General features: G+C 40.1%; 2 protein-coding genes across 6 annotated transcripts in view; one reads left to right on the top strand and one right to left on the bottom strand.

Annotated features, from left to right (window-relative positions):
• The first annotated feature begins 3,564 nt into the window (after positions 1-3,564).
• Positions 3,565-7,650, top strand: LOC148428315 (twist-related protein 2-like). 2 transcript variants are annotated; one of them, XM_088407681.1, is made up of 2 exons: positions 3,565-4,787; positions 7,511-7,650. In XM_088407681.1, the coding sequence occupies exon 1, from the start codon at positions 3,772-3,774 to the stop codon at positions 4,399-4,401; it is 630 nt and encodes a 209-aa protein (XP_088263807.1). In that variant the 5' UTR covers positions 3,565-3,771; the 3' UTR covers positions 4,402-4,787; positions 7,511-7,650. The 2 variants fall into 2 exon arrangements, with proteins under 2 accessions (XP_088263807.1, XP_088263808.1); XM_088407682.1 differs by having other exon boundaries at positions 3,565-4,783; positions 7,511-7,574.
• The window catches only part of hdac7a (histone deacetylase 7a), an 81,776-nt gene continuing 64,044 nt past the window's right edge, over positions 7,377-25,108 (bottom strand). For 2 of the 4 annotated variants that reach the window (XM_088407680.1, XM_088407679.1), the window contains 10 exons: positions 24,511-24,618; positions 24,060-24,115; positions 22,907-22,994; positions 22,714-22,833; positions 22,542-22,639; positions 17,683-17,801; positions 17,269-17,402; positions 16,499-16,580; positions 16,029-16,167; positions 14,999-15,086 (listed from right to left, as the gene is read on the bottom strand). In XM_088407680.1, coding sequence (XP_088263806.1) covers positions 15,044-15,086; positions 16,029-16,167; positions 16,499-16,580; positions 17,269-17,402; positions 17,683-17,801; positions 22,542-22,639; positions 22,714-22,833; positions 22,907-22,994; positions 24,060-24,115; positions 24,511-24,618 — 987 coding nt within the window. In that variant the 3' untranslated portion in view covers positions 14,999-15,043. Of the gene's footprint in view, positions 7,610-14,998; positions 15,174-16,028; positions 16,168-16,498; positions 16,581-17,268; positions 17,403-17,682; positions 17,802-22,541; positions 22,640-22,713; positions 22,834-22,906; positions 22,995-24,059; positions 24,116-24,510; positions 24,619-25,108 lie in introns of those variants that run through there. The other 2 variants (XM_088407678.1, XM_088407677.1) reach the window with 2 other exon arrangements.

The following is a 25,108-nucleotide window of genomic DNA, read 5'->3' on the forward strand; positions in this document are numbered from 1 at the left end:
TTTAATCATGGAACGAGTCAAACACACATCTATCTATCTATCTATCTATCTATCTATCTATCTATCTATCTATCTATCTATCTATCTAGTGCTAGCTTAATAGCTATATACATATGTATATCGATATCTATCTATCTATCTATCTATCTATCTATCTAGCTATCTAGTGCTAGCTTAATTGCTATACACATATGTATATCGATATCTATCTATCTGTCTGTCTATCTATCTATCTATCTATTGATTTATCTATCATCTATCTCGCTAGCTAGCTAGCTACAGCATCCATGTAGTGCTAGCTTGATTGCTATCTACATACGTATATATGAATTTTGTGCAATGTGTTTATATGTTGACACTGTTGCTGTGAGCGGGAAATTAAAAAAAATGTTTTGAATGAAAAAAAAGATGTAAAACTTCCATATACCATTTTTCTGTGAAAATATATGATGTTATGACCTGCGGCTTATATCCGATGTGGCTTATGCATGACAATTTTATTTTTTATTTTTTTTGTGCTCAATTTTTGCTGGTGTTCCTGTTCCACAGTAGAGTGACGCTTGAGGCAGTTAAGACAGAATGTTGATTTTCTAGTTTTAGAGTCCTCGTTTATCACAAAATCAAACGCATTTTGTGGGCGCGTTATAAAACCTTGTGATCATTGGCTTTTATGCAACTAATTTTGACCACAAAGGAAATATTTTACCTTATTTGAGCTGCTTTAAAAATATCAAGCCGATCAAACACCGATAGTAAAATTGGGTATCAAGCCTAAACAAATGAGTTCAAATGTTGGCATTTCATAATTGTGAAATTGAAAAAAAATGCATTACTTGTTGCCCTTGTTTGAAAGAAAAAAAAGTTTTTTTTTTGCTTTATATATGTTTCTTTTTTATAATATGATTTAAACCATTTTTTTAATTAATTATACATATTTTTGTTTCATTTATTGAACTGCACATCTGTCTGAATTGTTTTTTCTTCCCTTTATTTCTAGTGCTGTCAAGCGATTATAATTTTCTAACTAATTCATCAAATATTTTCCATTTTTATGATGAAGCCTGTAACAGAAATTCTTATTTGAGTAAATAATAAAATCACATCATCGCACAAAGTATCTAAATCAAAAAAATCAATAACAAAACAGAGTTTTTCTCTGAATTTTTTATGTAAGATGAAAAAGATCGATTAGACCTTAATTAATATTTCATCAATTTGATATCTCTTGAAATAGCGATATTTCATATTGGATGCCGTTTGAAGACGATCCTGTTATTCCCCCAATAAAAAGTATTTGCGCAAGTCATCTGCGGTCTGACAAAAACGGTTTCTTCTCTTGTGGTGGACTTGCGCCATCTTGACTCACACTGAGGAGGGATTTTTGACAGGAGTTTTTTTCCACTTAGTCATGAGCGGCCTGCGCATCCAAAACCATTTTTTTTTTTTTTGTGAGGGGGGGATCATTTTTCCTGATGATGATGTGCAAAAAAAAAAACAAAAAAAATTTCTCTCGCAGAGGTGCGTTCGCACACCCCCCGTTCGTTTCGGACAGCAAAGTCCACATTGGATGAGTTTCCGAGTCTACTTCTGGATGAAAGTAACGTAATGTCCCGCAGGTTTTCTTTTGGTTTCACTCGGCTCTTTCTTTTCTTAAGAGTTTGATTGGACCTCGGCGGTGCGGTGCTGAGCCAACGCCAGCTCCTTCCTCCCTCTGGGCCTATGATTAGAAACCAGAGCCAAGTGGAATAAAACACGCTATTGTGTTTGCCTTGTTGCTTTTACCAGCACGATCAAGACTTATTTAACAACGTTACTCCATCCTCGTGGAATGTTACATGCTAAAAACATCATAGCCGGGGTAGATTTAACCCTTGCGCAGTATTTTGATCATTTTCGGGTCATTTTCATCCGTGTCGTTCAGGCGGTGTTTTAGCCGAGTGCTCGCCAAGTGTTCAGAAGCAAACTTCTGCTGATTTGATGTTGAACCATCTGGGTGAAATTTCAGCTCCCTAATGTCTTCTTTCAAAATACTGCACAAAGGTTAACCCTTGTGCAGTATTTTGATCATTTTCGGGTCATTTTAATCGGTATCGTTCAGGTGGGGTTTTAGGCAAGGGATGGCACACTCCTGTTGGTTTGATGTTGAACCATCTGGGTGAAATTTCAGCTCCCTAATGTCTTCTTTCAAAATACTGCACAAAGGTTAACCCTTGTGCAGTATTTTGATCATTTTCGGGTCATTTTAATCTGTATCGTTCAGGTGGTGTTTTAGCCAAGGGATGGCACACTCCTGCTAGTTTGATTTCGAACCATCCGTGTGAAATTTCAGCTCCCGAGTGTCTTCTTTCGAAATACTGCACAAAGGTTAACCCTTGCGCAGTACTTTGATAATTTTCGGCTCATTTTATTCCATATCATTGGGGCGGTATTTTAGGCAAGGGATGGCACACTCCTGCTGGTTTGATGTTGAACCATCTGGGTGAAATTTCAGCTCCCTAATGTCTTCTTTCGAAATACTGCACAAAGGTTAACACTTGCGCAGTACTTTGATAATTTTCGGCTCATTTTATTCCATATCATTCGGGCGGTATTTTAGGCAAGGGACGGCACACTCCTGCTAGTTTGATGTTGAACCATCTGGGTGAAATTTCAGTTCCCTAATGTCTTCTTTCAATGCTTTCCCTTTGAAGTCCATTTGATGTAAAAATTAAAGGATTGGACAAAATATCACACAAGTGTTAATGGAAAAATAGAACGAATGATGCAGTGTTGAGGCAGTACTTTCATACTTAAATACCTAAATAGGTGATGCGTCGTACTTAATTACTCAAGGTAATCAATGACCTTTTTATACCCTCTTCGCAAAATGGTTTGGAAATAAAAGGAAAACATAAGTACATGGGATTGAATGTCCGCACTCCTTTAATTAAACGTAAAAACACGTCTTTGGGATTGAATGAGATTAAGATTGCAAAGTATGATGTGCATACACCGTCTCATAAAAATCTTAAGCGTGGCTGATTGAGAGCTTTGTCCTTTTAACACTTGTGCAATATTCGGATCATTTTTGGCTCATTTTCTTCCGCATCATTCCTGCTGGTAGTGTGATGTCGAACTTTGACAAGGTGTCATCATCTGGGTGAAATTTCAGCTCCCTAGTTTCTTCTTTCAATTCTTTTTTCTCAGATGAGAAATGTCTTCATGGAAAGGATTGGACAAAGTACCGCACAAGGGTTAATAGAAAAATAGAACGAATTATGTTGTGTTGAGGCAGGGGAGGGGGAGCAGAAGCGAGCAAAACGGTGGGGAGGGCGAGGGGGGAGGCTATGGGATAAGGACTTGTTTGGGAGGAAATCTGGAACCAATATACTTGGGAGGCTTCCATGGCGAGGAACAAACGTCACTGAAGGTTGATTTGGTTGGCCGTGCGAGACACCTTGTTCCTTTGATCACAAATGCCCCGTAGTTTAGGGTTCCTGTTGGACTGAGCCGCACGCCAATCGGCGGTCGGGATGGGCGGACCGAGGAACGCTTCGAGGTCCCCTCCTTTTTTCAAAAGTCAGATTCAAGTTTCTGTCGGATCACATGCAGCTCGAGGAGCAGCGGAACACGATGACCAATGTGGTGATTACTGGGCTGCCTTGAAAGAAGCATGGTGGTAAAGCACAGTTGAATGCTGCGGTTTAACTCTTCGTGACCAGGACCAAGATCTTCCTGACAAGAAGAGACTCGGCAAGAGAACTCCATCGGGGAAAGAAGCGTTACAGAAGAATGAGAGACGAGGAGCAGAACGGCGCAGATCATCCGGTGGGAGCGGTGGTTTCCAGTGAGGAGAACATTGGGAAGCCACCCTCAAACGCCTGTCCTGTTCTCGTGGCAGCTCCCGGATTCCGCAGGAGGAAACGCCACACGGGCTCCCCTGAGGCGGACGAGGCAACCGCCGTCGCGGCAATCGAAGACGAGCCCGGAGACGACATCCGCATCGATACTCCGACCGGACCCAAGAAACTCAAAAGGAGTCCTCAACACCTGCCTTCGTGTCCGGGGCCGTCCCTCTCGCCGATTCCGGGTCCGAGTCCCGGAGGCTTGTCGGCCCTCGAGGACCCGCATGGCCAGCGCGTGATCGCCAACATACGAGAACGCCAACGTACGCAATCCCTCAACGAAGCCTTCGCATCCTTACGGAAAATCATCCCCACGCTCCCATCGGACAAACTGAGCAAGATTCAGACCCTTAAACTGGCGTCGCGCTACATCGACTTCCTGTACCAGGTTCTGCAGAGCGACGAGATGGATTCCAAGCTGAGCGGCTGTAACTACCTGGCCCACGAGAGACTAAGCTACGCCTTCTCCGTCTGGAGGATGGAAGGGGCCTGGTCCACCATGTCTGCCGGTCGCTAACCCGGTTTCAGACAAAACAATCTCCTCACTTGATTTCGGACGGGTCACCCGTTTGACTCACGTGTCTCAGGTTACGTCACCGGTTTGACTCACCGGTCAGGCAAAGACTATGTGACTCTGAATGAGAAAATTCCCTTCCGGTTTTCAAGCCTACGTATTAGTTTGTTCATTTCTGAGTCGTGGCTTCGTCTCAAGGCGGCTTTTGTTTTTGTCAAAACAAGGATGAAGAATTTTCAAGTTTTCTCACAATTTGAGCACTTTGTAAACAAGGACACCTCCTATGTGATGTCTCCTCATGACTAGGAATGGACGCCGATTGAAGTTTCATCCCCTGTTCTACCTCAGCATCATCCTGAGCACGACATCATTCACTACCATAAACGTAGGTATGCGTTTGTTAAGTTTTCTTAGCGCTTAGCCCTTCTGTTATGTTTGTCTGCAAGGAACGGCAAAAATGTCCCGGGGTCACTTTGACCCGAGGCGTATTTAGTCACTCAAACGTCCGAAATGTGTATAATAAAAATCCATCATTTTATTTTAGCCGGTGATTTATGTTCCTTACACAAGAACAACAATAATTCTCCGGGTCAATATGACCCGAAAGTATGTACGTTTACCCAAAAGTGTCAAAAAATCTTTTTTTATTATTATTATTTATTATTATTATTCTGTTACGTTTGTCTGCAAAGAACGGCAAAAATGTCCCGGGGTCACTTTGACCCGAGGCGTATTTAGTCACTCAAACATCCGAAATGTGTATAATAAAAATCCATCTTTTTATTTTAGCCGGTGATTTATGTTCCTTACACAAGAACAACAATAATTCTCCGGGTCAATATGACCCGAAAGTATGTACGTTTACCCAAAAGTGTCAAAAAATCTTTTTTTTATTATTATTATTATTTCTTATTATTATTCTGTTATGTTTGTCTGCAAGGAACGGCAAAAATGTCCCGGGGTCACTTTGACCCGGGACGTATTTAGTCACTCAAACGTCCGAAATGTGTATAATAAAAATCCATCATTTTATTTTAGCCGGTGATTTATGTTCCTTACACAAGAACAACAATAATTCTCCGGGTCAATATGACCCGAAAGTATGTACGTTTACTCAAAAGTGTCAACAAATCTTTTTTTAATCATTATTATAGGAAACCCACTCACAAAGTAACAAAGGCATGTATGTTGATAACGTATCGAGCAGAGGTACTGAAACACGACAGTAACTTTCAAACGGGTCAGTTTGACCCACAACACAACAGTAAGGTTAACCCTTCAAGTGCCATAGTGGCAAAATTGCTCCAAGCAATTTACAATATCCTTCTCTCGCTAACCATTTTGAAGCTAAAAACTTTTGTAAATAGAGATACAAAAAACTACCGCTTAAAGGGTTAAATGTCCATTCTTTCATTTCTTTTTTTTTTTTTAAATGTGTCCCAGCTAAAGCCTGGACTGGACCTGTCAGTCCGACTTACACTTTCAGTGTCGAGGCGAGAATTCCCGTGTTTTTTTGTTTTTGTTTTTTTTTTGCTCATTATCAACAAGAGTGGAAAAAAGCAGCCGTCGCCGCCTGCCAAGTCTTCAACCTCCACTCAAACCGAGCTCCTTCGTTTGTTCTCGTGCCAAAGAAACCCTCGCGGCCGCTCGCAAATTCTTTCCTCGCGTTTGGCTGGAAATATGCTCGCCTTGCACAAAATAGCGCGATAGAGTCGCGGCGAGCTGACGACGACGACTAATGAAAACAAACGGCTTGAGAAAAAACCATGAATCATACGTGGTGCCATCAAAGGAGGAGGACCACGTGGGGCCTCTCCCACCGGGCTCCTCCAAACCACTGGGAGTGATGGAGGAGGTGAGAAGTGATTTATGGAGCGCACATGCATAGGTGTACCCCACACCCCTTTACCAAATGCACCCATGTTGATTTTCCTGATGGATAACAAAGCAAAAGTTTGGAAGAGCATCTTCAACGTTGGACCAGCCAGGACACGTTCTAACATTGGCTCATATAAATGATCCTACAATGTTTACATCAACATTTCCGGGCATTTATTGATCATGCCACTTGAAGGGAAACATTTTCACTGTAGTCCACTATAGTCTAGACTCCAAAACAGAAGAATTTATCCCCATACACTCATTTTCCAACGCAAACACACAGTTTACGTAGGAAATAAACAAATAATATAATATGCATTCCACACTGTAACCGCAAATAAAACTTCCGGACCCAGAGACATTATTATTCTTCCTGAGGAACACTGGTTAAAACTAAATATTTTATTTGGATGACTAAAAATTCAGGCGCATTTGGGTGATTAAATACGCCCCGGGTCAAAGTGACCCAGAGATTTAATTGCAGTTTCAGAGAAGGTATCATTTAAGACTGGTTAAAACAAAATATTTTATTTGAATGACTAAAATTGTATGCACATTTGGGTGATTAAATATGCCCCGGGTCAAATTGACCCAGAGATTTAATTGCAGTTTCAGAGAAGGTATCATTTAAGACTGGTTAAAACAAAATATTTTATTTGGATGACTAAAATTGTATGCTTTTTTGGTGATTAAATACGCCCCGGGTCAAAGTGACCCAGAGATATAATTGCAGTTTCAGAGAAGGCATCATTTAAGACTGGTTAAAACAAAATATTTTATTTGGAATGAGTAACATTTCAGACACATTTGCGTGATTAAATACGCCCCGGGTCAAAGTGACCCAAAGATATAATAGCAGTTTCAGAGAAGGTATCGTTTAAGACTGGTTAAAACAAAATATCGTATTTGGATTACGCACATTTCAGACACTTTTGCGTGATTAAATACGCCCGGGTCATATTTACCCATTGATATTACTGCTGTTCCTGCAGTATATATATATATATATATATATATATATATATATATATATATATATATATATATATCCAACTAGTATAATTCACTCAATGGCAGTGAATGAGTTCAAAGGGTTCTTGTTCTTTCAGATTATTTTAGGGCTGTGCCATTTGCAAGAAAACAAGACTCCAGTATTTTCCTCAACCAGGAAACATAGCTGGTGTGTAACAAAAGACGTACCAGTAACCGGTTTGCCTTTCTGTCTTTCTAGCTGCTTGAGAAAACGGAATTGTTTGCTTCACCGTTCCTACCACGTGGCCAATTTCAAGGACGAGGGGACTCCTGGGGATTATTTTGGACGACAAGGGACCTAGAAAGAAATGGAAAATGTGACAGCAGCACCGAAAATCCACGTGTCCTAAACAATAAAGTTCATTTCCAAATTTTCCGGCCTAATTCTGTTACAGCCGTGACCGTGATGTTGCAAGTTGCATTAATGGAGGGACCCCGCCCTCTTTGTCTCCAGACTCTTGTTAAACGCCGTCTCACATACCCCCCCCCCCCCCCCCCCTTTTATTTTAACGAGGTCTGCGCGCCTTCCTTTGCCCGGTCGGTCAGGAACACTTAATACCGCCATAAGAAGGCGTCATTAAAAACACGGCCTGTTTGTGCAGCTTTGACTTCGAACATGGCCGCCCCTGCACCTCTAACGCTTCTTCTGTAGAGACGCTAAGATCAATTGAGAATGCTCGGGCAAATGCTGACTTAGGGGGGAAAAAAAATAAATAAAAACTTCTCCCTTGTTGGGCTAGCATGCGGGGCGAGCCGGTAAATCGAATACCGGTAATTCAATGGATTTGTCATTTTAATCTGTCGGGGATTTTTCACTAGCGCGGCCTTTTTAGAAACTATGTAACAGTGCTATCGTGCTAATTGGTCATATTTTGAACATCACATACTATAACAGATTAAACGATACGAATCATCACTATTTAGCTTGAGTACCCGTATTTTCCGCACTATAAGGCGCACCGAATTATAAGGCGCACCCTCAATTAATGACAGATTTAAAAAATTTTTCCATATATAAGAAGCACCGGATTATAAGGCGCAGCCTCAGTTAATGACATATTTTAAAACTTTTTCAATCACAATATAGTAATACTCTAAGTAATAACAATAATAACTCAAATAATAACTGTCAATAGCATAATAACTCAATGTCATTATGAGCAACCTTGTTCAACTATAAACACATAAAAGAAAGAGGTAAAGCTTACTCTATCACTTCATTCCCCATCTACCAATCCCAATATTGATCCATATATAAGGCGCACCTGATTATAAGGCGCACCATCAGCTTTTTTAAAAAAAGATAAGGCTTTTAGGTTCACCTTATAGTGCGGAAAATACGATTTATATTTTTTGACGTATCTTCATATCCTGTGACAAAAAAAACTTGTTTTCTACGAATCCCAATCTCAATATCGATCCATATATAAGGCGCACCTGATTATAAGGCGCACCATAAGCTTTTTTTTTTAAAATAAGGCTTTTAGGTGTGCCTTATAGTGCGGAAAATACGATATTTTTTGACGTATCTTCATATCCTGTGAAAAAACAAACAAACAAGATACTTGTTTTCTACCAATCCCAATCTCAATGTCGATCCATATATAAGGCGCACCTGATTATAAGGCGCACCATCAGCTTTTTAAAAAAAAATAAGGCTCTTAGGTGTGCCTTATAGTGCGGAAAATACGATATATATTTTTTGACGTATCTTCATATCCTGTGAAAAAAAAAAAAACAAGATACTTGTTCTCTACGAATCCCAATCTCAATATCGATCCATATATAAGGCGCACGTGATTATAAGGCGCACCATCAGCTTTTGAAAAAAAATAAGGCTTTTAGGTTCACCTTATAGTGCGGAAAATACGATTTATATTTTTTGACATATCTTCACATCCTGTGAAAAAAAAACTTGTTTTCTACCAATCCCAATCTCAATATCGATCCATATATAAGGCGCACCTGATTATAAGGCACACCATCAGCTTTTTAAAAAAAATAAGCCTTTTAGGTGCGCCTTATAGTGCGGAAAATAAGATATATATTTTATGACGTATCTTCATATCCTGTGAAAAAAAACAAACAAGATACTTGTTTTCTCCCAATCCCAATCTCAATATCGATCCATATATAAGGCGCACGTGATTATAAGGCGCATCATCAGCTTTTGAAAAAAATTAAGGCTTTTAGGTTCACCTTATAGTGCGGAAAATACGATTTATATTTTTTGACATATCTTCATATCCTGTGAAAAAAAAACTTGTTTTCTACCAATCCCAATCTCAATATCGATCCATATATAAGGCGCACCTGATTATAAGGCACACCATCAGCTTTTTAAAAAAAATAAGCCTTTTAGGTGCGCCTTATAGTGCGGAAAATAAGATATATATTTTATGACGTATCTTCATATCCTGTGAAAAAAAACAAACAAGATACTTGTTTTCTCCCAATCCCAATCTCAATATCGATCCATATATAAGGCGCACGTGATTATAAGGCGCATCATCAGCTTTTGAAAAAAATTAAGGCTTTTAGGTGCGCCTTATAGTGCGGAAAATACGATTTATATTTTTTGACATATCTTCATATCCTGTGAAAAAAAAACTTGTTTTCTACCAATCCCAATCTCAATATCGATCCATATATAAGGCGCACCTGATTATAAGGCACACCATCAGCTTTTTAAAAAAAATAAGCCTTTTAGGTGCGCCTTATAGTGCGGAAAATAAGATATATATTTTATGACGTATCTTCATATCCTGTGAAAAAAAACAAACAAGATACTTGTTTTCTCCCAATCCCAATCTCAATATCGATCCATATATAAGGCGCACGTGATTATAAGGCGCATCATCAGCTTTTGAAAAAAATTAAGGCTTTTAGGTTCACCTTATAGTGCGGAAAATACGATTTATATTTTTTGACATATCTTCACATCCTGTGAAAAAAAAACTTGTTTTCTACCAATCCCAATCTCAATATCGATCCATATATAAGGCGCACCTGATTATAAGGCACACCATCAGCTTTTTAAAAAAAATAAGCCTTTTAGGTGCGCCTTATAGTGCGGAAAATAAGATATATATTTTATGACGTATCTTCATATCCTGTGAAAAAAAACAAACAAGATACTTGTTTTCTCCCAATCCCAATCTCAATATCGATCCATATATAAGGCGCACGTGATTATAAGGCGCATCATCAGCTTTTGAAAAAAATTAAGGCTTTTAGGTGCGCCTTATAGTGCAGAAAATACGATATATATTTTTTATCTTCATTTCCTGTGAAAAAAAACAAAACAAGATACTTGTTTTCAAAAAGTCCTTATTCTTTTAATCAGGAGGAAAAGACAAAAGTACAAAATAGTAAATCTTTCTATACATACACGTGGTAAGAAATCGAATGAAAATACAACATACAGTATAGCTCATTAAGAAAGAATAGCATCAATTCAAACAGTATTACTGCCAGTCCAGTTAGTTAAGAGTCACCAATACGCGTATAGCTACCCAATGCGACAAGGCACATAGTATCGTGCGTATTTTGGTCTTGGAAAAGTCTATTTACAGTGTCGTTCTTCCCGAGGAGGAAGCCAAAGAGGCAGTTAAGAAGAATGGAGGCTATTTCGGCCTCTGCATAAGACAACAAACACCCGCTGGGGCTTTTATGATAACGCTACTGCAATTACAGTACACACACGCACGCACGCACGCTTACTTCACGCGCAAACAACACAGCCGTTGGTTTCCACTCAGAGGACGTTTCATCACAACTGGAATTGTACAAATACAACAACAAACAAAAGTCAAATGAACTCAACTAATAATATGCCGTATAATAATAAACACGTGTTTGGTCATAGCGTTACATTTTCCCATAAATTTCGAGGAATGAAATCAAGCCTGGAAAGAAAAAGGCGTCCTGATTCGGGACGCATTTATACCGCGAGTCAAGTGACGGTTTGACAAAAATCGGAAATTTTTCGAATTGGAATTGGGCCTCGTCCGAATGTGGACGAGAATCCGTGGCCGATCGCCTTCCTGACAAAGCCACGTTAACCCTTGTGCAGGCGTTTCTCGCCAAAGTTAAAGCCGGGGAGCTGAAATTTCACCCAGATGGTGACAACATGTCAAAGTTCAACCACTTTTGTCATCACGAAAATGGACCAAAATGGTCAAATGCTGCACAAGGGTTAAACGTGTCCAGCATTAAACATAGAAAGGAAAGAAAAACGACAGGAGAGGAACTTAGTATGTGTCCCTATTGAATCTTTTTTTATTTTAATCAGCGATTATTGTATCGATTGTTCAGTCGATTAATCCAATAACTGGATAGAATTTTATAACATTGTCAAATTTAACTATATATTTACTTTCAACCCCTCAAAATGTTCAGTGGCATCAACCCTATCCATACAAGAACGATTTTTTTTTTTTTTGGAGGGGGGGGCTTTATGTAAAAAAAAAATTGTAAAAATGCATAGCAAAAATAACTACGCTGTAAATTCATATATTTACGAAATTGAAATATTTATTATGTCATAATTAAAGTTTAATGACTGATGAAGACTTTTGCATTATGGGAGTCCAGGCTAAGCCAATCATCAAAGTCATTAAAAGGCTTGCAAATGTCATGAGTTGGCCGCTAGCGCCACCCGCTGGTTTGGGGGTATCATCACAACACAAACATTTCCATTCGATTATTAAGACAGCTGTCGATTCATTTGATAATCGATTACTCAATTAAGGCCTTTCATGGATTGATTTTCTTTTTCCAACAGAAGAAACAAACGAAAAGGAAAGGGAATTTAACGCGGAAACTTAGTGCAACTTCTTCTACTGTAGATGTGCCGAATAGTCCGAAAATATCAGTAATTTTAAATGCGTACTCTGCATTTTTGACCGAGATTTCTGCATTTTACAGTTGAAATAACACCATAAAAGTTCACATTATTAATGTGCATACTGAAAAGAAACAAAACCTAAGGATTTCTCGCGATTATTTTGCATCAAAGAAGTCATTCTCTCCACAAAAAATTAAATAAAAAAAAAATGATTGCGTTTTGTACACAAGACTACTAACATTCTTTTTGGAGCCTGATCTGACAAAACAAGCCATTGAAATCAAAATTGAAATATACTCAATAATTGGACATGGGCCAATGTTCCGAACTGATTAAGCAGTCTAACAAAAAACGGCAGAAAAAAAAAATACAGGGGAAAATTGATAATGACATACCAGACGTCGAAACTGGCGGGAATAAAATCGAGTGCAATGCCGCAACCACAAGAGGCACTAGTGAGCAACAGTGCTGTACAGTCGTTCCAAAAAGGGGGAGCGGTCTTCTGCTCAAAACGACACGGCGTGCCATGGAAATGAACAGAAGCTCTTGTCCGAGAAAAATTAAATTTAATAAATACAGTACTAAACATTCCTACCATGGGAAATTGATTTCTCCAAATTTTGGCCCCAAGAGTTCTTCCTTCTACATTAGTATATATATATATATATATATATATATATATATATATATATATATATATATATATATAGTATGATTTCATTCAATCCCAAAGACATATTAGTTTTGTTTTTGTTTTTAGGGTCCAGATATTTAATACCTAGGTATTAAAATGTCATAATTTTCCAAGTGTTTGGCCAAAGGATGGTTTAGAAATTGTTGGTGCTAAAAGAATCAAGTCCTGACGTAATAAATTACTTTGGTATTTAAGTACCTAAGGTAATTGATTTTTTTCGTACTTTAAGAAATCAAATGTCAACTTTGTCTTTCAAAGTAATGACTTTTGGAGCTAGAGTACTTTAGTGAAGTAATTTAGTGCAGAAAGTAACTAATTGGCGAGTGCTAAAGTAATTAAGTAATTATATTGAGTAATTAAGTAATTACTTTAGTACTTTAGTGAAGAAAGTACCGATCATTTTTAGGCCCAGTACGTGAGCCAAACACTTAAAATAAAATAAAAAATAATAGAAAAAAAAACATATATAAATATCAGAGGTGATTATATTTCTATAATCAAATATTTGAGTTCTTAAATTAGTACCTAAAGTACTCAGCTACTGTAGTACTTAATTGACGAGAGAGATTGATTATTTTGGTACTTAATTACCTCAGAACTTTTTTACTCAAATGAATTACTTTTGGTGCTGAAGTAATCGTTTTACTACCTTGGTACTGTAAGGACTTGACTACTTAAACACTTCAGTACTTAATTGGTTGTTAGTACTTGATTAATAACATTCATTTTTAGACTTTTCTTTAGCCAAACACATGAAAAAAAAATAAAAAGAACAACAAATGGTACACAAGCACCTGAGACTGAAATACTGTCATCCATTACTTTTAACTCCTACTACTTTTTGGTACCTAAAGTAATCAACTACTTCAATACTTAATCCCCTAACACAGCAAATAATTTTTCGTACATAATTACTTAAAATCATCAGTTGATTTAGTGCTTACCTAAAGTGATTTACTTAATTTAATAGCGGCCATTTTTCGCACCTCCTTTAGCCAAACAGTTGGAGGAAAAACAAAACAAAACAGAAGCTCCTGCGAGTGAATACCTGGACTCTTTCAGGAAAAAAAAAAAAAAAACAAACTAAAATTATATCTGGGATTGAATGAGTGAAGTACAAGTGCTGCATCAGTGGAAAAAAAAAATTCTTAAATTTTCTTCATTGGTAATTATTTTAACAGTATTTGAGTACTTAGATGTCATTAGACATTTTAGGTTTTGTTATGTGTATATATATATATATATATATATATATATATATATATATATATATATTAAAAAAAGATTTTCAAGATAAATCAAACGAGCGTTTGAATCTTTGGAATTTCTCCCGCTTCACATTAAGAAATGAACAGTGCAATCAAGCAACTTTTTCACTTTTTCCACCAAATTGCAGTTGTGTCTTCATTCACGCACTCAGGACATTTTGTCTCCGTCATTCTTACGAGTGTGTACACGCGGACATGCAAGCGCATAGGACTGGTCAAGAATCGTCCTCAAATTTTTTGCAGTAAAAAAAAAAAAAAAGAATATTTTGAAAGAAATATCCACAATGAATGTCCAGATTCTTAAAAACGACATATTACGTCTTTGGGATTGAATGAGTTCATTTGATACTAGATTCTTTTTTAAGTACTATTATTACCATTTTTTTTCACTTGCCGTCGACTAAAAATGACATCACGCGTGCTGAAGGCTCAGGTTACGACCAATCATCTTATGAACATCACATGACCGACATGCGAGCCACGATTGGTCATTTGAGCGTTGCGCACGGGTGATGTCTTTTTCAGTCGACGGCGAGTCGAAAATCAGCTTTGCGGTCTGAGCGTTAAGGCAAACTGGAAGCAAGAAAGGCGGGAAACTTGAATGATGTGTGTGTGTGTGTGTGTTTGTGTGTGTGTGTGTTCACAGAGCTGTCGTGCTGTCCAAAAGGCACAATTGATTGTCAGTCAAGTGGATGTATTTCTCTTTGGTGAGGTTTCACAAGGTTATCACTGAGAGCTTCTCAGCGTTGAGGTGCTTATACCACATTTGCGTGACCGTAAGGCCGCCTCCGCCTCCGCCGCCGTGCCCGCGAGCACGGCTGGAGATCCAGTGCTACAAAAGCGCGGGGGGGGGGGGGGGGGGGGGGGGGGGGGGGCGGCGGCCGGCCTGTCGCCCGAACGGGAGTGAGATGAAGCCGTCGGTCACACGGGGTCGCTGTCGTGTTCCATGGGCTCGTCCGGAAGGCTGCGAGGGACAAGGAGGCGTTTGCCGTTACTTGAGGGGGTGTGTCGAGCAGGAGTCAAGGGAAGAGATGTTGCGCTTCTCCATCTTCTGGTCTTTTAAGATGGATTCCGTCAAGTAAATGGCAACGTTTCATTTCTTAGTTACAGTGTTTTACTGTAGATGCCAGCGGGAACTAACGTTATGAAAACCGGGTTCCCGCAGGGACCGGTTTGGTATGTCAATGTGATCTATATTCCGTGTTTTGCATTTTAATGTCAGTAAAACGCCAGATTTTGGCTCCATTCACTCTGCGTCCCTCATGAGGATGCGCGGTCAAGATGGTGGCTGGATGGACGTTTCGTGGAACATTGAGGAACATCATCAAGTGGGCGTGGCAGCCACACGCTGGGAAGCACGGCTTATGTAAACAAGATGCTTCACTCCCAGGGCAGGAGTAGATTACAACTCCTGCCCTCATTGGGTCAATGGTTGCGCCGGGAGCCAATCACGTGTCTTGGTACGAGAGCCCGTCTCCCTCATGAAACTCCCACACGCTGATTTCTTTTGAAATAAATTGGAATTGGAAGTGTAAAGTCTGATCGTTATCATGTTTGGTCATCTAGAGGCTTCACTTTAATTAAACTTGTGGATGCCGCTCATATAACCGCGGCTCTCCGTGAGACTACAGCCAAAGGGATAGGATAGGAAGGGATAACAGTACAGTCACTGTATGAGGTTTAATAGTTCAGCCACCGACAATTGCATTTATAGTTAACTTGTCCGTCTGGCATGTAGGAAACCTTCAAATTTTGCCTATCCGCCATCGGCTTTTTTTTTTTTTTTTTTATCAGTGAAAAAAAATCCACGATGCAGGGAGGCACGAAGTGGCGAGGGATCACTCTATACTTTTGATATATATTTATGATATTTCTATCTAAAAATGGAGTTGTTGTGAGTAAATACCTCTTGGTGGAAAGAACTCCGACGGAAAGCGAGGCCAGAGCATTGACGGCGTCCGTTTCCTCGCAGTCTCGTCTCTGAGCAGCCAGATAGGACAAGCCCACGGAACCGCTGAATGCCTTCACACTTTGCCAGTATTGACCTGACAGACACAAGGGTTAAATTCACAGCGCGGAAGATTATTTTCTGGAACATTTAAATATCCAGCAAGGCCTTGGTCCTATCTGTTCAAGTATAAGTAGCCATACATGCTAGTTGTTAGCGGCTAAGTCATTTTGTGTTGCGTGCTAGCATTAAGCTAGTAAGTTTGGTTGAATTCACATGGTGTGAATAATTTTTGCTTCTTGTGACATTCTCTGTTACCGTTAGACATTTAAAAGTTTGACTTTTGCTTGCATTTTAAAATTCTTAAGATCCGTTACTCGTAAATTGAGTTTCCGCTGCGAATAAGCGGAATACATCGGATTGCTCACTTTGAATTTGTATGACAGTTTGAAGGGAGCGGATGGCGTTAGCGTTTGGTTTCTGGAGCAGCACCTCTTCTGACAATGAGTCCTACAAGACAAAAAGGACAAAAAAGGAGGGGGACACAAATCAGAGACCTGTGTCGTCCAACATTTATGAATCAAGTTACGAAAAAGGGTCAAGTAATTTCATGGGGGAGCATTTTTTAACCCTTAAATCTTTAAATTAAAGGCATTTTACATCAAAAGGAAAACATTGAAAGAAGACATTAGGGGGCTGAAATTTCACCCAGATGCTGACAACATGTCAAAGTTCAACATGGCACGCCCGCTTAGTTATCAGAAATCAGGATCCCATGTTTTGGCTGAAATACTGTCAGAATGATGTGGAAGGAAATAGTCATAATAATGCACGATGGTTAAAGAAGACAATAAGACAAAAAGGACAAAAAAGAGTGACGCACACATAAGAAAACTGTGTAGTCCAATTATTATGTAGTCCAACAATTATAAACTAAGTTAGTATTAATATTTTTTTAACCTTTGTGCAGTATTTTTTCCAATCCTTTGATCTTTACATTAAAAAAAACATTACACATCAAAGCGAAAATATCGAAAGAAGACGTCAGGGAGCTGAAATTTGACCCAGATGGTGACACCATGTCAAAATTCAACATGACACGAGTGTGTGCCATCCCTTGGCTAAAATACTAACGTGGCAGAAAACGGTCAAAATACCGCACAAGGGTTTTCCGAGACAATTACCCAGCATGCCTCACCTGTGCACCGAGAAGCGCGCTGACGCAGGCTTCAGATGCATCGCAGATGGCCGTGAGGTCGTGACCTCCCTCTAGGGACAAAACCAGACGGCCTCCCGCCAGAGACATCAGCTGGCGAGTGAGGAAACCGAAACCTGGGACGCACGGCGAACAACCATGAGCAACGGCGAGCAAACCAAAGTGACGTTTGCCCCGCCCGTCTTGACGCAAGCTTTACTACGCTTCCCAATATTTGCTTAAGACAAACATATATTTTGACCTCCCGCTGCACTAGGCCAAAAAGCAGTCACTGTAATTATGGTCACATCAGAGATGCAGATGCAAAAAGACACAAGTTGACAGGAGCTATAATAATCTATTAATACCTCTGGGAGGGAGGACGCAAAGGAGCAGACATGAAAGCGGCTCGCTTACATTTGGCCGAGACCTTGTACCCCCCGAGAGGTGCGGGGTTGCCCTCCGCCGCGTCGAATCCGGCGGAGACCAGGACCACGTCTGGGGCAAACTCCCGGGCGATGGGCATCATCACGGTCCTGCAAGTTCACCAGCTGAGGGTTAGCGAGGCGTCGTACACAATTACTGTATTTTTTAGGGACAGTAAAGCGCACTTGAAATGCTTTAACTAACAACTCCCATATTGCAAAAGTCTTCAAAAGTTAGAATATTTGTCTATTTGTCTGTATTTGGTACACGCAGCATCCACTTCAACCTTTGGGCCTGGAAGAGGGCTCCTCCCACCCGGGGTCCCTTCTAAAGGTTTCTGATTTTCCCCAAATTGGGGTTTTGGAGTTTTTCCTTCCCCTTCTGGGAGCTTTGACAGGGGATGCTGTTGTGTACCTTACACATGCAGCATCCACTTCAAGTTGTGGGCCTGGAAGGGGGCTCCTCCCACCTGTGGTCCCTTCTGAAGGTTTCTGATTTTCCCCAAATTGGGGTTTTTGAGTTTTTCCTTCCCCTTCTGGGAGCTTTGACAGGGGACGCTGTTTTGTACTTTACACATGCAGCATCCACTTCAACCTGTGGGCCTGGAAGGGGGCTCCTCCCACCCATGGTCCCTTCTGAAGGTTTCTGATTTTCCCCAGACTGGGGTTTTGGAGTTTTTCCTTCCCCTTCTGGGAGCTTTAACAGGGGATGCTGTTGTGTACCTTACACATGCAGCATCCTCTTCAAGCTGTGGGCCTGAAGGGAGCTCCTCCCACCTGTGGTCCCTTCTGAAGGTTTCCGATTTTCCCCCAAATTGGAGTTTTTGAGTTTTTCCTTCCCCTTGTGGGAGCTTTGACAGGGGATGCTGTTGTGTACCTTAAACCGAAAAGACGTCTCTGTATGACTTCTTTTTTCGAAAGTCTCTTTTCATCTGTGAAGCCCTTTGCGACTTTGGTGATTCAGGGCTATACAAATAAAATTCCATTGATTGATTGATTGCTAATACTGTAATTAAGACATAATAAATATTCCTATATTAATTATTGTAAATCCCCGGACACCCAGGGGTTAAAATGAAAGCCTAACAGGGCTATTGTTTTGATGTCCATGTATTTGGGTGTGATTATTTTTGAAGTTGGCATTTGCAGCACGTTGCTGGCACGTAACAGATTTTTTGGCAAGGTGCGCATTACATAAGAAAAAATAAATGTTATCACACCAGTGTATGAATTACCGCAACCTTTTCATCGTGATTTGAGCCCTGCGGCTTTTGGTTCGGTGTGGCTTATCTGCAGTTTTATTTTTGCTAGCCGCCTGGGAGTAATCCACCGATAAAGTGTGTAAATGTCAATGTGGGTCTCTGTTCAGGGTGTCACTTTATGGAACATCTATGGAAAAAATTTAATTTAAATTTAAAATGTAATTTAAAATGTGCTTAAGCCATGTGATCAAATGAAAATTTGACCAAAGCACACTGTTAGGTTGACGGCATTTGTTGTTGAATGGAAAGTAAATACCCAGAAAAAATTCCCAGAAAGTAAATACAGTGGACCCCCGCCATTATACGAAATCAATCCGTTCCGGGGTTGGGATTGTAAGGCGAAATCATCGCATGGCAGGCAATAGAAAGCTATGGTAATAAATAAATGCCTGTAAAATCCCAGGCATTGCAGCGAGGGCAGTTGGATGCAAACAGAAAATAAGAGCAAAGACATAAAAACGCCTGAAGAGGGAGGCAAAACAAGATAAACACAGCCAACCCCACAGGTCATGACAGTTGTTGATGCAATAAAGCGGGAACAATGCCGTGGAGAGGGGATGAAAAAAAGATGTTATATTCCACTTCGTAATGTGAAAAAAACATAAGCCGGGGAAACCGTAACCCGGGGGTCCACCCTTGTTTTCCTCCATCAAATATATATATATATATTTTCCTTTTGAGCCATGTTTCCAATGTGAACTTTTACTATCAAATCGAGGTTGCAAGAACTGAGCCGGACCTGAGCAAGTCCTGCTCCGTGAAAACGGCTCTCCTACACAATGCGCCAAACAGAGCTGTCTTTCATTGGCGCATCCGTAAATATCCCAGAGTAACACCGCGGTTTGTTTGTCGCCCGTTTGTGGAAAAAGGCTGAAGGTTTCCATTGTAGCGAAGATTTTGGAGGCCCGTCGGCGAGACTCGGCTCGAGCTCAGCGCGGTCGGCGAACTTCAAAGCCAATGCGAGCGGTTCTGTTTCCTATTAGGGGGGCCTGTCACTCTACTCACGTCATTGACAACGTGGAGGAAAAGAGGAAAACAGTCCATCTGGGACCCATTTACCTTCATTATTCTGCCTGGGGACTTTGGAGACTCCCCCCTGCCTATCGCCCCCCCCCCATCCTCTTTGTACACACTCAGGCACAAACACACATAAACACATGCTGCTGTCATGACTGCATGCAGATGGACAACATGAGCTCACAGCCTAAATTGAGTGCACGCAGAGATAAATCGTGCATTCCCATACGCTAATGAAAACATCCGAACAAACGCACGCAGTAGACAAAAGTAAAAAAAAAGATATTTAATTCATCTTTATTTTCACCACTACTTCCACACTGAATCTATCCAAACTATGAATGAAAATGTGGGGTTAGCTACTTAATAAAAATAGTTTCTAAGTCTATGGTAAGATTTGCTCTACAAGTCTAGTTTCCGAGTCTAGTGTGCGAATAATGAATACGAAATAATATGAAATATATTTTTAGTTGGGCTTATTACTTTGAACAAAAACTTAATTTGACAATTTTAATTTTATTTTCGGGCGTAATTGCCCAGCCCTCACGGTGGTTGAAAGTTATTTTGGATTATGTATTGCAACATTTTTGACAATATGAACCATTGATTGATAGAAAGCCTGTTATTATTTTTTAGATACTTGTCATTACCATTATTTCATACACAGATTTTTTTTTTTGTCTGCCATTGTGCTTGAATGCACCACACGCGTCACACTGACCGCGAATGACATCAATGTTCACACCAGTTACAATCAGTCTGAACCCCAAAAGTTGAAAGTATCACAAACAATAAGATCAAAATTAACTGCAAGACAAAAGCATGAAAGTTTATTTTAAGTATCTTTGTGAGAAGAGCGCAATCCGACCGTCTGCTGCCTTCCCCTAACGACGGCTGTGAGATTACAAGCCCAACCCTTTTTTCAGTAACTATGCGGTTGCCGGTTTTCCTCGGGGTTGGGCACATCAGACGAGCAGAAAACCTTCAACTGTAAATTTATTGGCGCCAACCACCCCACAAATGACAATTATTCAGCCAATGAGCAGGAAGTAAGGGCCCGCAAGACCTGGGAAACGTTTGCTGCCAGAAAATTATTCGGGAAAGGGAGTGCCTGACTCATGCAGCGCAAACGACAAGGATTATCAAACACGCACTAAAGTACGTCAGAGTATTGTGAAATGGAGCTGTGTGTGTCTGAAAGCATGTTTGCCGGCTCACTGTGAGAAGACGGAGAACAACTCATTATTTCTTCTTGGTTTCTCCTAAAACTTCTCCCTTTAACATCACTGGCGATCTTATCACCCACGGCTAAACAATTAAAGTTGAAATCAAGCACGAAAATGCGCAATAAATACAATATTGTACACACAAGATCGATTGTTTAGCATACCGGCATCATGGTGACACAGTGACGCCGACCAATAGCAGACCAGCATCTTAGTGACACGTTGCAGCGCAGGCAGTTTGACGTGAACGGAAAATAAGCAATTACCTAAAAACGCCTGAAGAGGGAGGCAAAACAACATAAACACTGCCAACCCTACGGGGTCATGACAGTTGTTGATGCCGTAAGGGGGGAAACAGGCCGTAAAGAGGGGATGAAAAAAACTCACTATTCCATTTGGTAGCATGAAAACAATGTAAGCCAGGGACGCCGTAACCCGTCGGTACGCTGTAATTGCCACAAGCTGGTGGCAGAGCACTATATTTGTCAAAATTAACCTCCTCAACTCACTTCAATTGATTTTCTCTGCACCAGGGCGCCACCCAGAGGACAGGTTCCCAATGTAAAATTTGCGAATGCTCAACCTTGAGCTGGGAAACAAATCAAAATGATTTGATTAATTTGTCAATTTTAAGAAGATTTGAAAATGAGTTAAACATTTTTGCTAAGGTGTAGTGTAGTATGGAAACGAAGCTGGAGATAATCAAGAAAAACCAAGAAGGCTAGGCTAGGCTAGGCTACCCGCGCTAGGGAATATGACCGGAACTAGCTCGTCACGTCACTCCCAAGGTAAATAACATTTGATTTTTCCTTTATATATATTTTTATATATGCCGTTTTTTAAGTATATACATGTATGATTTAAGTATATACATGTAAATTGTATATAAGTACACTATATCCACATTTACACACTTTATCGGTGGATTGCTCCCAGGTGGCTAGCAAAAATAAAATTGCAGATAAGCCACACCTAAAAGCCACACTAAAAGCCGCAGGGCTCAAATCACGATGAAAAGGTTGCGGTAATTCATACACTGGTGTGACAACATTTATTATACACTATTTTGGTACTAATTTTGAATATGTATATCATATTTTTATGTTTTTACCCGCAACTTATAGGCATTAGCTAATTAGCATAGGTTCCTATTGCCCGCCATATGACAATTTCGCCTTACAATCACAACTCCAAAACGGATTAATTTCGTATGGTGGGGGTCCACTAATAAAGTGGTGGAAAGGAATTTTAATTGGTTTAAATTCAGCCAATTTTGATCATATATCCTTTTTTTGTGTAGAAATGCGCTGGCTCTTTTCTAATAAGCCGCGGCGACGTTCTCCTACCTGAACGCCGCGAGGTACTCGGCATCCCCCATGGGAGGCTCCAGTCCTCCGGTCCATGCCACGTTGACGTTGAAGCCCTCCCCTGCACCCGAGCCCACCTAAAACGCAAAAGGATTAATCCCCGTCGTATTCTTCTGCTCCGTCTGGAGGCGGACGAAACAAAAAGAGCCACCTCAGCAGGTGAGCCGCTGCCGGGAAAGAAGTTGCCGTGGTCATAGCGATGAAGTGACATGTAAAGAACATTCGGGTCGCTGTAGAAAATTTCCTGGGTCCCGTTCCCATGGTGAACATCCTGGCGACGGCAGAGAACATTTCGAAGTATTAAAACGGCAGATAGCGGAAAAACGCAATGGCGATGAGCTTACCCAATCGACGATGAGGATTTTACTGACGCTGAGCTTCAGTTGGAGCTGTTTGGCAGCAATGGCCACCGAGTTAAAGTAGCAGAAACCCCTGGACGAGAAGACGGATTTCCAACTCGAGTTAACTCCGGGATAAAAGAACGCAAAGACTGCCGTGCTTTGACCACAGTTTAAGAAATCCGACTGTCTTCATCTACGGCACAGGTGTGGAACTCCAGTCCTGGAGGGCCGGTATCCTACATGTTTTCAAACCTTTTCTCAAAAACTCCTGATTCAAATGATTGGGATCGTTTGGAAGCTCCTGCAGAGCTTGCTAATGAGCTAATCATTTGAATCAGGTGTGTTGGGGAAAGAAAACCAAAAAACATGCAGGATGCCGGCCCTCGAGGACTGGAGTTCCACACCTATGATCTACGGCTTGCTGACATGCCAAAAATATGATTTTAGACTCATTTTAAGGGAAGAAATGAAAGAAACAAACATTTATTTTTAAAAAATCCAGTGAAAAATATCCTGACAAAAATAATGAAAACTGATTTAAAATCAGTTTAGATGAAAACGTAACTTTCATAGCTTGTGCATAAGAGCTATTTTTAGCAGGAAAAAAAAATCTATATTTTGTCTATAAATCATTTGATTAGTAAATTATTTGTCACCTAGAATCAGTGCCTTTGAAAACACAATTTTCTACTTGTCAACTGAAATTTTTACATTCAAGAGTTTCATCGTCATATGCAGAGGAATACCACAAAATAAAATTCTTATTCCGTTCACTTCCCAGAGCAGACCACACGCCATAATTGAGCAAATCATAAGGTAGGCAATCGAACAAAAAGTAGTAAAAGTTAACATTTTGTCTATACGTTTGAAATTATCACCTGAAAACAACTTCACCTGTACTGGGGTAACGACCAATTATAGCTCACCTGTTGGTCATGTGACGTTCATAAGCTGAACAGTGACTGATTGGTCGTTACCTGAGCCTTGAACTAAAAAAGTGTCTACTAATGGCTAGAACTAAAAGAATCATTGACAAAATATTCCAATTTTACTCTGAAATTTGCTTATTAAGTAGACTATCCCAATAAATGCCACAGTTAAGGAATTAATACTTATTGTTTTGATATTTATCTTAGAAAAAAAGACAAAATCTTACATTGGGTTGGAAGGGTCTGCATGGTGCCCTGGTGGTCTGACCACAGCAAAGCCATTCTGTTTGGAAAAAAAAAATATGAATCATCTTGTCACCAAATATAAACACACAGCTTTGTCGTGAATATCATAAACACCGATGCTTCTAATTTTGTGGTATATCTTCTGCATAATGGCAATTCTAGTCTCGTCTGACATTTTTTTCATTCCATAAGATCTTAAAGGTCTTAAAGCATTTTTTAAAAATTATTTTCGGGCAATTATTGTTCTAGCACCGAATGTCCTTTTGGTAAACTGCTTTTTCTTTACTTTCAGAACGTCGGACATTGTTCACGTTTTGAAATTTCGTAATCACTCACTCACACGGCGTTAACATGCGAATGGAATGCGCCATATCAATAATATTAATATGAACAACAACACAAGTCCAAAAACAAACAAACAAAAAGTCTCACCTTGAGCTCGCCCTTGGCCACTCTGACAGCCAGCTCGACAACACTGCCGGCGGCCATGCGTGACGCTGCCGACGTGTGCGCCTCATTCCAGATGGTGTCGTTGTCAACCTGCGGCGCCGATGGCAACGACGGGACAAAAACTCTTTATCTGGCATCCTAATCACTTTCCAAGGTTAAATTCAAGTACATTAGTCGTCAAGCTTCTGCAGTACTTTGCCGTTGTGGTAAACTTTACCATCTTTTCTAAACTATAAGGCGCACCTTCAATGAATGGTATATTTTAAAACAGTTTTTACATATATAGGGGGCACCGCATTATAAGGCGCATAGAATAGAAGCTATACTAGTGACTGGGTTTGTGCCACATTCATCCACTAGATGGAGCTGCCCTAAAGGGAATGTCAACAAAACAATCAGATAAGTCAGTCAAACTTTATTAATAGACAATCAGAAATGAAGAAGAAAGATGATTTGAGGAAAGTACGATCTGAAAAATGGGGAAAAAAATACCTTTTGATTACATTAAAAGACTGTTTAGATCAATGCCAAGATAAAAGAACCTAATTATGATTCAAATAAATATTAAACTTTGAATCAA

This window comes from Hippichthys cyanospilos, chromosome 2 (genome assembly GCF_059441005.1).
Source record: "Hippichthys cyanospilos isolate Australia breed blue-spotted pipefish chromosome 2, RoL_Hcya_1.0, whole genome shotgun sequence".
Lineage (NCBI taxonomy): Eukaryota > Metazoa > Chordata > Actinopteri > Syngnathiformes > Syngnathidae > Hippichthys > Hippichthys cyanospilos.

What these genes read in the sequence shown, in the direction of transcription:
- LOC148428315 (XM_088407681.1), top strand. Translation starts at nt 3,772, where the DNA reads ATGAGAGACGAGGAGCAGAACGGCGCAGATCATCCGGTGGGAGCGGTG.